At 39.7% G+C, this 12,669-nt stretch overlaps 1 protein-coding gene across 1 annotated transcript in view; it reads right to left on the bottom strand.

The window, feature by feature from the left end:
* Positions 1-8,646: 8,646 nt before the first annotated feature.
* Positions 8,647-12,669, bottom strand: part of LOC106569320 (phospholipase ABHD3) — a 31,685-nt gene continuing 27,662 nt past the window's right edge. Inside the window, exon 9 of the mRNA XM_014140550.2 lies at positions 8,647-9,729. Coding sequence (XP_013996025.1) covers positions 9,545-9,729 — 185 coding nt within the window. The 3' untranslated portion in view covers positions 8,647-9,544. The remainder of the gene's footprint in view (positions 9,730-12,669) is intronic.

Below are 12,669 nucleotides of genomic sequence, written 5' to 3' on the forward strand. Positions count from 1 at the left end.
TATTGCACACATGTGGATTTTATTTAACAAATTATGTGACTTCTGAAGGTAATTGGTTGCACCAGATCTTATTTAGGGGCTTCATAGCAAAGGGGGTGAATACATATGCACGCACCACTTCTCCGTATTTTGTAATTTTTGAACATTTTTTGAAACAAGTATTTTTTTTCATTTCACTTCGCCAATTTGGACTATTTTGTGTATGTCCATTACATGAAATCCAAATAAAATCAATTTAAATTACAGGTTCTAATGCAACCAAATAGGAAAAACACCAAGGGGCTGAATACTTTTGCAAGGCACTGTAAGTATCAAAAGTAAATGGAATTGCTCAAATGTACTTAAGTATCAAAAGTAAAAGTAAAACTATAAATCATTTAAAATTCCTTATATTACGCAAACCAGATGGCACAATTTTCTTTCTCTTTTTTATTGACGGATAGTCAGGGGCACTCTAACACAGACATAATTTACAAACAAAGCATTCGTGTTTAGTGAGTCTGACAGATCAGAGGCAGTAAGGATGACTTCTTGATAAGTGTGTGAATTGGACCATTTTCCTGTCAAAATGTATTGAGTACTTTTGGGTGTCATGGAAAATGCATGGAGTAAAAAGTACATTATTTTATTTTGGACTGTAATTTAGTAAAAGTAAACAGTTGGCAAAAATATAAATAGTAAAGTAAAGTACAGACACCCCAAAAATGACTTAAGTATTTTACACCACTGCCCACAAGACATGCCACCAGACGTGTCTTCATAGTCCCCAAGTCCAGAATAGACTATGGGAGGCGCACGGTACTACATAGAGCCATGACTACATGGAACTCTATTCCACATCAAGTAACTCATGCAAGCAGTAAAATTTGATTTAAAAAATATATAAAAATTCACCTTATGGAACAGCGACGACTGTGAAGAGACAAAAACACAGGCACAGACACACACAAGATAACATACTGTCACGTCCTGACCAGCAGATGGAGCTGTTGTTGTAGTTTTGGGGTCAGGACGTGGCAGTCTTGTGTGTGTGATTGTTCTGTGTTGGTCTTGTGACTCCTGATCAGGAACAGCTGGGGATCGTTGTTCCTGATTGGGAGTCATATATGTAGGAGTATGTTTGTCACTTGGTTTTGTGGGTAGTTGTTTCTGCACTGCGTGTTGTGTGCCTGCAAAACTGTTCCTGTCTTATATATTGTTTGAATTGTTAAGTGGATGCTCTACTCCTTTATTTTATTAAAGATGAGTATTCACATACCTGCTGCGCCTTGGTCCATTTCTACAGAAGACAGCCGTTACACATACACATTTTATTGTGTCACTTTTAATTATTTTTTACTTTCGTTTATTTGGTAAATATTTTCTAAACTCTTCTTGAACTGCACTGTTGGTTAAGGGCTTGTAAGTAAGCAATTCACAGTAAGGTCTACACTTGTTGTATTAGGCACATGTGACAAATAAAGTTTGATTTGATTTGACAATACACACGTACACATGGATTTTGTGTTGTAGATATGTGGTAGTAGAGTAGTGGCCTGAGGACACACACTTAATCTGTTGTGAATCTATTGTAATGTTTTTAAAATTGTATAAATGCTGTAATTTTGCTGGACCCCAGGAAGATTAGCTGCTGTCTTAACAGCAGCCAATGGGGATCCATAATAAATACAAATACAAAAGTAGTGTAGTGGAGGTATAGCCGTATCAATTCATAAAGCTGATGGAACTGAGCAGAATGTTTAGCTTAAAATGTTGATAAACGATTATTTCTTCACATTATAAGTGCAGCAATGTGCACACGGCTGTAGGCCTACGCGTAATGTTCCAAAATGCAATTTGCAGGAAAACATCATTCCAAAATGCGCACGGCATATGCGAGTGGTTTCATGGACAGAGATGGAAATCTCCTTTTAGAAAAAAAAGAGGGGAGATCTAAAGATGAAACAACTATCATGGGTTGCTAATATGACTAGGATATTGATTTTGTCTGCTAGATAATGGAAGAAAGTTGATTTAAAACCCACTAAAAACAGGAGAGTGCATATGTTTTGACTTGGCTACTTTGAAGCAAGATAAGACATTCCTCATAATATGAAGTAAAACGTCCAGGTTTCAAACAATTAAAGAACAGGAAAAATATAACAGTGCTAATGATAGGCCTACCATCTTCTCGTAGCCTATATTGAAAGGCTTTCCCAAAAACCTTATCAAATAAATATTAACGAGCTACAAAGTTGCCTACCTGGCAGAATGATATCATGGTTATTTGCATCAATCCAGTGGGCATTTGTTTTCCAAACTCCATCTCATGTGTGCTACATAAACACTGCTAACCAAACAATAGTGCTAGTGGCTGAGAACTTGAATAATAACAAAAATAATAACAATATGGGATTTATCATTTTAAGTCATTCATAGTACATCAAATCAAATTTTATTGGTCACATAATACAGTAGAATAGAATACAGTATATACATATGAAATGAGTAAAGCAGTATGTAAACATTATTAAAGTGACTAGTGTTCCATTATTAAAGTGACCAGTGATTCCATGTCTATGTATATAGGGCAGCAGCCTCTAAAGTTCAAGGTTGAGTAATCGGGTGGTAGCCGGTGTCGTGGGGATTCATGTATACTGAGAGAGACTTTGTCATTTCTTCAAACAATCATCTTTATTTAACATCGATTAATTATTGCAATAATGAAGCTGGTCGACCGCATGCTCTAAAGTGTGTTGCAGAGAGCTTAAACCTGTTGGGGCTACAGGTTAGCAATGAACCCCGAGTCGGGATTGCTAACAAGGCTGGAAATTCAAAACATCAAAAATCGAATAATTTCAATTTCTCAAACAATCAACTATTTTACACAATTTAAAAGATAAACATCTCCTTAATCTAACCACATTGTTCGATTTTCAAAGAGGCTTTACGGCAAAAGCATAAAGTTAGATTATGTTAGGACAGTACATAGCCACAAAAGTACAAACATCCATTTTCAATTCAAGGTCAGGCGTCACCAAAAGCAGAAACCAGCTAGAATTATGCACTAACCTTTGTCAATCTCCATCAGATGACACTCCTAGGACATTATGTTATACAATACATGCATTTTTTGTTCCATCAAGTTCATATTTATATCCAAAAACAGCATTTTACAGTAGCGTGAAATTCAGATTTTTTCTTCTCTGAAATGCTTCCGGTGAACATAACAAAATTACTATTCGAAAACATTGGTAAATTATAATATTGTCATTCAAAGAATAATATATTATCATCTCGTAATTGCTACCGAATGGCCAGATCTCAAAATAACTTTACTGGGAAATCCCATTTTGCAATAAACGGGGTGCTATGCTAAGAACAATAAGCTATGCTATACAGTTAGCATCATCTAATATCGATAATAACATTGTAAATATCCCCTTACCTTTGATTATCTCCATCAGAAGGCAGGCATCCCAGGTCCGGAAGGCATCCCAGGTCCGGAACAAATGTGGTTTCTTTTGACAAAGTTCATAATTTATGTCCAAATAACACCAAGTACTTAGCGTTCATTATGCTCCCACAAAACGTGGTGGGGGGAGTGTAAAATCACGCCGAAAAGCTAAAAAAACCTAGTAAATAATCTATTTACGTTCGTTCAAACTTGTCAAATGTTGTTTAACATTAATCTTTTGGTCCATTTTTAACGTTAAACATCAGTAATATTTTCACACAACCTATCCTATGTCTAGATAAACAATGATGACAAACTCACGCTTCTCAGATTTATGCGCAGGCGCAAAAAAATGAAGTGATGACATGTCAACTTCCTTGGATTCTAATTTGCTCTCTGTTTATCATAGACGCTTCAAACAACTTTATAAAGATCGTTGACATCTAGTGGAAGCCGTAGGTGTTGCGAAATGAATCCTTTCTCACGATGGTATCTATAAAACAATGACACTAAATAGTACAGTCACAAAATTCACATTTTTTTTAAATCTATTTTTCACAGGTTTTTGCCTGCAATATGAGTTTTGTTATACTTACAGACACCATTCAAACTGTTTTAGAAAATTCAGAGTGTTTTCTATCCGAATGTGTTAATAATATGCATATCCTAGCTTCTGAGTTGGTGTAGGAGGCAGTTAAAAATGGGCACATATTTTTTTCAAAATGTCTCAATACTGCCCCCGAGCCCCAACAGGTTTTAACCTTTACAGGGGAATTATGGTTCTTATATAGCTGACACTAAGAATGCTTGGTCATGCTGGTTCAACCCCTCCCATGCAGATCGGGGGGCATCATAAGCCACTTTGGGTTCATCTCATGGTTATCTGCACCTGGTGTTGTTTTAACCCCCAACCCGGCTTAGTTTCCCAAATACAAGAATGATTAGGAACAATGAGGGATGTTCTACTCCTAAACTATCTCTAGTGAAACCCATGTCCTTGACCATATACCCAGATTAGCTGCAGGAAGCTAGAGTGGAGACCATAAAAACATAGCATTAGTAGAACAGAAATGTCTTACTATTTGTTAAGTATTAATTGTTAATTAACTATTAATATCAAACAAATCAGGTAAATACGTAATATTTCTCTCACACCGGTTACGGATGGCTATTTAACAGTCTGATGGCCTGTCTCTCTGTCCCAGCTTAGATGCACCTGTACTGACCTTGCCTTCTGGATGATAGCAGGGTGAACAGACCGTGGCTCGGGTGGTTGATGTCCTGGATGATCTTTTTGGCCTTCCTTGACATCGGGGGCTGTAGGTGTTCTGGAGGGCAGGCAGTGTGCGTCCGTTGATGCGTTGGGATGACTGCACCACCCTCTGGAGAGCCCTGCGGTTGCGGGCGGTGCAGTTGCTGTACCAGGTGGTGATACAGCCCGACAGGATGCTCTCAATTGTGCATCTGTAAAAGTTTGTGAGGGTCTTAGGTGCCAAGACAAATTTCTTCAGCCTCCTTAGGATGAAGAGGCGCTGTTGCGCCTTCTTCACCAAACTGTCTGCGTGGACCATTTCAGATCGTCAGTGATGTGTACACCGAGGAACGTGAAGCTTTCCACCTTCTCCACTGCGATCCCGTCAATGTGGATAGGGGCGTGCTCCCCCTGCTTTTTCCTGAAGTCCACGATCAGCTCCTTTGTTTTGTTGACGTTGAGGAAAATATTATTTTCCTGGCACCACTCTGCCGAGGTCCTCACCTCCTCCCTGTAGGCTGTCTCGTCATTGTTGGTAATCAGGCCTACTATGTTTGTGTCGTCTGCAAACTTGATGCTTGAGTTGGAGGCTTGTGGCCACGCAGTCTTGGGTGGACAGGGAGTACATGAGGGGGCTGAGTACGCACACTTGTGGGTCCCCTGTGTTGAGGATCAGTGAAGTGGAGGTGTTGTTTCCTACCTTCATCACCTGGGGGTGGCCCGTCAGGAAATCCAGGACCCAGTTGCACAGGGTGGGGTTCAGACCCAAGGCCCCGAGCTTGATGATGAGCTTGGAGGGTACTATGGTGTTGAAGGCTGAGCTATAGTCAATGAACAGCATTCTTACATAGGTATTCCTCTTGTCCAGGTGGGATAGAGCAGTGTGCAGTGCAATGGCAATGGCGGTAAGCAAATTTAAGTGGGTCCTGTGTGTCAGGTATGGTAGAGGTGATATGATCCTTAACTAGCCTCTCAAAGCACTTCATTATGAGAGAAGTGAGTGCTATGGGGCGATAGTCATTTAGTTCAGTTACCGTTGCTCTCTTGGGTACAGGAACAATGGTGGACATTTTGAAGCAAATGGGGACAGCAGACTGGGATAGGGAGAGATTGAATATGTCCTTTAACACTCCAGCCAGCTGGTCTGCGCATGCTCTGAGGACGCGGCTAGGGATGCTGTCTGGGCCGACAGCCTTGCGAGGGTTAACACACTTAAATCTCTTACTCACGTCGGCCACGGAGAACGAGAGCCCACAGACCCTGCCACATACGTCTCGTGTTTGTGCCATTGAATTGCGACTCCACTTTGTCTCTATACTGACGTTTTGCCTGTTTGATTGCCTAATGGAGGGAATAACTACACTGTTTGTATTCAACCATTTTCCCAGTCACTTTGCCATGGTTAAATGTGGTGGTATCAATAGTCATGATTATTATTAAAAAATGTCCCCCAATTTTGTGATATCCAATTGGTAGTTACAGTCTTGTCCCATCGCTGCAACTCCTGTACGGACTCGGAAGAGGCGAAGGTCGAGAGCCGTGCTTCCTTCGAAACATGACCCCACCAAGCCGCACTGCTTCTTGACACAATGCTCGCTTAACCCGGAAGCCAGCTGAACCAATGTGTCGGAGGAAACACCGTACACCTGGCGACCGTGTCAGCGTGCGTTTCGCCCGGCCCGCCACAGGAGTCGCTAGAGTGTAATAGGACAAGGACAATCCATCCGGCCAAACCCTCCCCTAACCCGGACAACGCTGGGCCAATTGTGCGCCGCCTCATGGGTCTCCCGGTTGTGGCCAGCTCATCTACTTCATTATTTTAGTATACCCACTTTACCACTACACCACTGGTGCGTTCATATGTGAGTGTGTGCATGTATGAAGGATTATAGCCCAGTACCAGTAGTACCATTCAAACCCAGGTCTGGTAGAAACACTACACCAGGACTGCAGGACTGCCAATGACAGTGAGTCCACCAAATCCGGCCAACCATAAAACTGCAAGCCTGGTATAGCGTGACAGATGTGTCATAAACTAGTAACATGGTTGTGTGGCACATTACGGGTTATATGATAAGCCATGAGGATTCTGTTCTGTGGCAAGCTGTAAAATTATACATTCACAGGACGTCTGAATATCCTTACACGGAACCCAAACCGGCTGCGCGCGTGCGCCATCGTGCATAAATGTATTTTGTCCCCCTACACCAAACGCGATCACGACACGCAGGTTAAAATATCAAAACAAACTCTGAACCAATTACATTAATTTGGGAATAGGTCGAAAAGCATTAAACATTTATAGCAATTTAGCTAGTTAGCTTGCACTTGCTAGCTAATTTGTCCTAATTAGCTAGCTTGCTGTTGCTAGCTAATTTGTCCTGGGATATAAACATTGAGTTGTTATTTTACCTGAAATTCACAAGGTCCTCTACTCTGACAATTAATCCACACATAAAACGGTAAACTGAATTGTTTCTAGTCATCTCTCCTCCTTCCAGGCTTTTTCATCTTTTAGATTGGCATCTAAACTTTCATAATATTACCACGCCGACAGGCAACACAGTTCGTTGTTCAATCACCCACGTGGGTATAACCAATGAGGAGATGGCACGTGGGTACCTGCTTCTATAAACCAATGAGGAGATGGGAAAGGCAGGACTTGCAGCGCGATCTGCGTCAGAAATAGAAAGGAGTTCTATTTTAGCCCTTGGCAACGCAGACGCTCGTTGACGCGCGCGAGCAGTGTGGGTGCAATAATTGAATAGCATAGATTTCAACATTTATTTTGCAACGCTCGCGCATGCGAAGCGAGCGGTGTGGTCAGCCTATTAGAGGTTGTGTGACCAGAACTTACAGAGACCCATTACCATGTGACTTATTTCCCTGCATACTGCGAAGAAGTTAATGTAAAGAGGGAAATAAAATATATTGACATTGTTTTCCCTAAGGAGGGGTGATTAATAGAAGCATAAAGCATCCTCACGTCATTCTAGTAATGGAAAGAGGGATGGATGACACCACATAACTTGTTATTACACAATTATTAGATGATACTGAAGCTGATGCCAACGGTGGGGTATTTATCAAACCCTTAAAAGTCTATAAAATCAATTGAGGAAATGCATTTACAAGCAGAGCACTTGTGAAAGGAGAGACAGCAGACAAATGCACAATAATAATTTATTAAATGCAGCATAATACACTTCATATTAATACGTGCATATCTTTTTGCTGCGAATGTAAATAGAATTGATTGTTTTGTATATAAAATGAAATATAATATTGTATATATATATACTGTATATATAATGACAAAAAAAACATGTCCTTTGTGCTACTGATTACGATGTAGTGTTGGTATTAGTCGTAAGTTTCAGGACGTGATGACGTCATAACGATGAAACACATGCTACTTAATAGCTTCGGGGCAAAATAGAGAAACATACAAATTCCACAGGAATAAAGTCATATGTGCATATGAAATGAGACCCCATTCCCTACATTACTTTTGCCCAGGGTCCATGAGGTTCTGGCCAAAGGTAGTGCACTATATATTGAATAGGGTGCCATTTTGTACACAGGCAATGTCTGAAGCAGTGCATTGGTGACAGTCGGGTTGACATATCGGGTGCTACTTTTCCTTTCATGTAAACAAGTGCTTTATCATTGTTTGCTGAAGCAGAACCAAACTGGCAACCCAGCTGCATTGATGATGACCTAGTTGCCAAATTTGGTGCTACTTTTGCTAACTCCTTTATGGTAAACAACTCCTTTATCATTGTTTTGATGAAGCAGAACCAAACTGGCAACCCAGCTGAATTGATGATATATGCATCAGGTTGATATGCTCAGCAAATACCCTACAAGTACGGTAAAATACTGTAATACTGGCCCACAAAGTAACTAACACATAGCTGTGTCCTCAACATCAGGACAAACAATAACATCCATGTGGTATTTGCATATTAATTTATTAGGCCCTTTGGGTATACTTATTTACATATGAAAACTATTGAAATCAAGTGCGTTTGCAGGAAGGAATTAGAGGCATGGCTTGTTCAAACTAAAATAGTGCAAATTCACATTCCTTATAACTAATAATGAGTTATCTCCATAACATTACATTGTTAGAGCTATTTGGTGTGCGTACAGGTAGAATGTGTGAATGAAAGTGCATGCAGAACAATTCAAGAGAACATAAATACTGTGATCTGTTGAGGTAAATTAAAGGTATCATCTCGGAACCCAGAACTAAATCTCACACTACTATAGCAGCTAGCTGTCTGTCACGAGAGATTAGGTTAGGTATTTTTTTGTTGTTGAATGGACTAAACATTCTTTAACATAAACTATTCACATTCATAACAAACCTTAGACAGACAGACAGACAGACAGACAGACAGACAGACAGACAGACAGACAGACAGACAGACAGACAGACAGACAGACAGACAGACAGACAGACAGACAGACAGACAGACAGACAGACAGACAGACACTATGTAAAAAAGAAATAAAATCCCTGAGGACTAAAATTCTATTGATACAGAGTTTTTGTTGAGAACACTGACGGATGGAGAAAGACAGCTGAAATTATTCATATTCGAACATACTAATGTGAACATACTCATCTTTTTAAAATAAGCATGATATGAATTCATGGCTACATACATTGAATTAATGAATGTATGAAGGGATACATGAGTTGACTGACGAATGCTGTGTTGCGACAGGATGTGCCCTTCAAAATAAATACAGCTTTTTTTGCTTGTAGTGAGAGAGGGAGGGAGAAGGACTGGGGGGAGGAGGAAAGAAATGAAAGAAAGAGAAAGAGGGAGAAAAGGAATGTCGTACTAGCTGGAAAGGTCATTGAGGTCGCCACCCTGTTCTATGACGGCCTTGGCAAACTGCTTAAACACGCGGTCCATGTAGGTGCTCTGTCGGGGCCACAGGCCCTCCAGGAAACCAATATGGCCACCGTGGCAGGTGATGAGGAGGGCTAGGTTAGGGTTCTGCTTTACCGCCTCCACTGGAATGGCTGACGAGGAGAGGAGAAGAAACACATTGTTAATAATCTATCAGTCAAGCAGTGGACATACACCGAGCACTAGATTGGAGATTTGACTTCCAAAACCCCACAGAAATACTGTATGCACATACATATTCCATGTAGTATAAATCTTATGTCTTACACACTGATTAGGGCATTACAAGAATGTGCCCTGCACAAAACACAAAAACAAATATACACATTATACACAAAATACACTACCTTTTAAAAGTTTGGGATCACTTAGAAATGTCCTTGTTTTTGAAAGAAAAGCTAATTTTTTGTCCATTAAAATAACATAAAATGCTGCCTAGAAGGCCAGCATCCCGGAGTCGCCTCTTCACTGTTGACATTGAGACTGGTGTTTTGCGGGTACTATTTAATGAAGCTGCCAGTTGAGGACTTGTGAGGTGTCTGTTTCTCAAACTAGACACTCTAATGTACTTGTCCTCTTGCTCAGTTGTGCATCGGGGCCTCCCACTCCTCTTTCTATTCTGGTTAGAGACAGTTTGTGCTGTTCTGTGAAGGGAGTAGGGAGTACAAGATCTTCAGTTTCTTGGCAATTTCTCGCATGGAATAGTCATCATTTCTCAGAACAAGAATAGACCGACTGTCAAGTGTCAGTTGTGCAGAGGTGAGGACAGAGTCAGGCGCAGGACACTGAACTGAGTAAAATAACGTACTTTACTCGGGAAAATAATTTGCCAATAAATCCACGCTGGGATAACAAACCCTAACACAAAAGACTAACACAAAAACCAGGAAACAATCACGCACAAAACATAATGAGAACCAGAGGGTTAAATAGGGAAATAATAATAAGGAGAGGCACCAACTTCGGCGGAAGTCATGACACCGACGAGTTTCAGAAGAAAGTTTTTTGTTTCTGGCCATTTTGAGCCTGTAATCGAATACACAAATGCTGATGCTCCAGATACTGAAATAGTCTAAAGGGGCCGAGTTTTATTGCTTCTTTAATCATCACAACAGTTTTCAGCTGTGCTAACATAATTGCAAAATTATTTTCTAATGATCAATTAGCCTTTTAAAATGATAAACTTGGATTAGCTAACACACGTGCCATTGGACCACAAGAGTGAGGGTTGTTGATAATGGGCCTCTGTTCGCCTATGTAGATATTCCATAAAAAATCAGCTGTTTCCAGCTACAATAGTCATTTACAACATTAACAATGTCTACACTGTATTTCTGATAAATGTTATATTATTTTAATGGACCAAAAAAATGTGCTTTTCTTTCAAAAACAAGGACATTTCTAAGTGACCCCAAACTTTTGAACCGTAGTGTATATACACATTAAAATACAAAAACACCGTCATGGGAAGCGCAAGTAAAACATCACAAATCACCCAGAAAAACAGTTACATTCCTCCACAAATAAGTCCCCAATCAATACTCTAAATTGCCCGAATGGCACCAGAACATTAATATTAAATGTATTTCTTATTTTATTCCAGCAATACAGTGCTTTAAAACTAAAAGTAGATTTACCTAGCTTGGTGGAGACCCTAGGAACCTCAAGAGTTAAACAATCCTGTGAACAGGTTAGGCAACTCAGGTGTCTATACTTCAACAGCAAAGTTAGATAAGATGGAAGTTTATGAAGTAGGGCCTTGTAAAAAAAAAGGGAGTAATGTAGAGATCTACTTCACTTTACCCCTACCTACATGTACATATTACCTCAATTACCTTGACTAACCTGCACCCCCGCACATTGACTTGGTAGCGGTACCGCCTGTATATAGCCTTGTTAATGTTATTTTATTGTGTGACTTTTTAAAACTTTAGTGTATTTAGTAAAACATTTCTTCAAACTGCATTGTTGGTTAAGGGCTTGTAAGTAAGCATATCACGGTAAAGTCTAAACCTGTTGTATTTGGCGCATCTGACAAATAAAAATGTATTTGACTTTAATGAAGTTCAGCTAACCTTTTGTTACAGGATGCAGTGATGAGTATCAAAACTGTATCAAACTGTTACCTGTAACAAAATGAAGGGCACTGTGGTAGATGGCATCCAAAGGTTTAAGAGTAGTAGCAGCTGCATTTTGATAAATAATATCACCATAATCAAGAACAGATCAAATGTTTGACAGAATAATCTGCTTCCTACTGCTCAGACAAAGGCACGATCTGTTTGTGTAGAAAAAGCAAACTTTAAATCTTAGCTTGTTAACCAGCTCATCTATATGTTTTTTTAAACGTCAAATCCATATCAATCCAAATGCTTAAGTATTCATATACGGGAACACGTTCAATTGGAGAACCAGCTTATGAGTGAACATCTAAACATTCCTACTAGAGTTTAAGAACAACATGTATTTTGTTTTTCAAATATTAAGCACAAGTTTTAAATCAGCAAAGGATTCCTACATACAGTTGAAGTCGGAAGTTTACATACACTTAAGTTGGAGTCATTAAAACTCATTTTTCAACCACTCCACAAATGTGTTGTTAACAAACTATAGTTTTGGCAAGTCAGTTAGGACATCTACTTTGTGCATGACACAAGTAATTTTTCCAACAATTGTTTACACACATATTATTTCACATATAATTCACTGTATCACAATTCCAGTGGGTCAGAAGTTTACATACACTAAGTTCACTGTGCCTTTAAACAGCTTGGAAAATTCCAGAAAATGCTGTCATGGCTTTAGAAGCTTCTGATAGGCTAATTGACATCATTTGAGTCAATTGGAGGTGTACCTGTGGATGTATTTCAAGGCCTACCTTCAAACTCAGTGCCCCTTTGCTTGACATCATGGGAAAATCAAAAGAAATCAGCCAAGACCTCAGAAGAAAAATTGTAGACCTCCACAAGTCTGGTTCATCCTTGGGAGCAATTTCCAAATGCCTGAAGGTACCACGTTCATCTGTACAAACAATAGTACGCAAGTATAAACAC

This window comes from Salmo salar, chromosome ssa14 (assembly GCF_905237065.1).
Source record: "Salmo salar chromosome ssa14, Ssal_v3.1, whole genome shotgun sequence".
Classification (NCBI taxonomy): domain Eukaryota; kingdom Metazoa; phylum Chordata; class Actinopteri; order Salmoniformes; family Salmonidae; genus Salmo; species Salmo salar.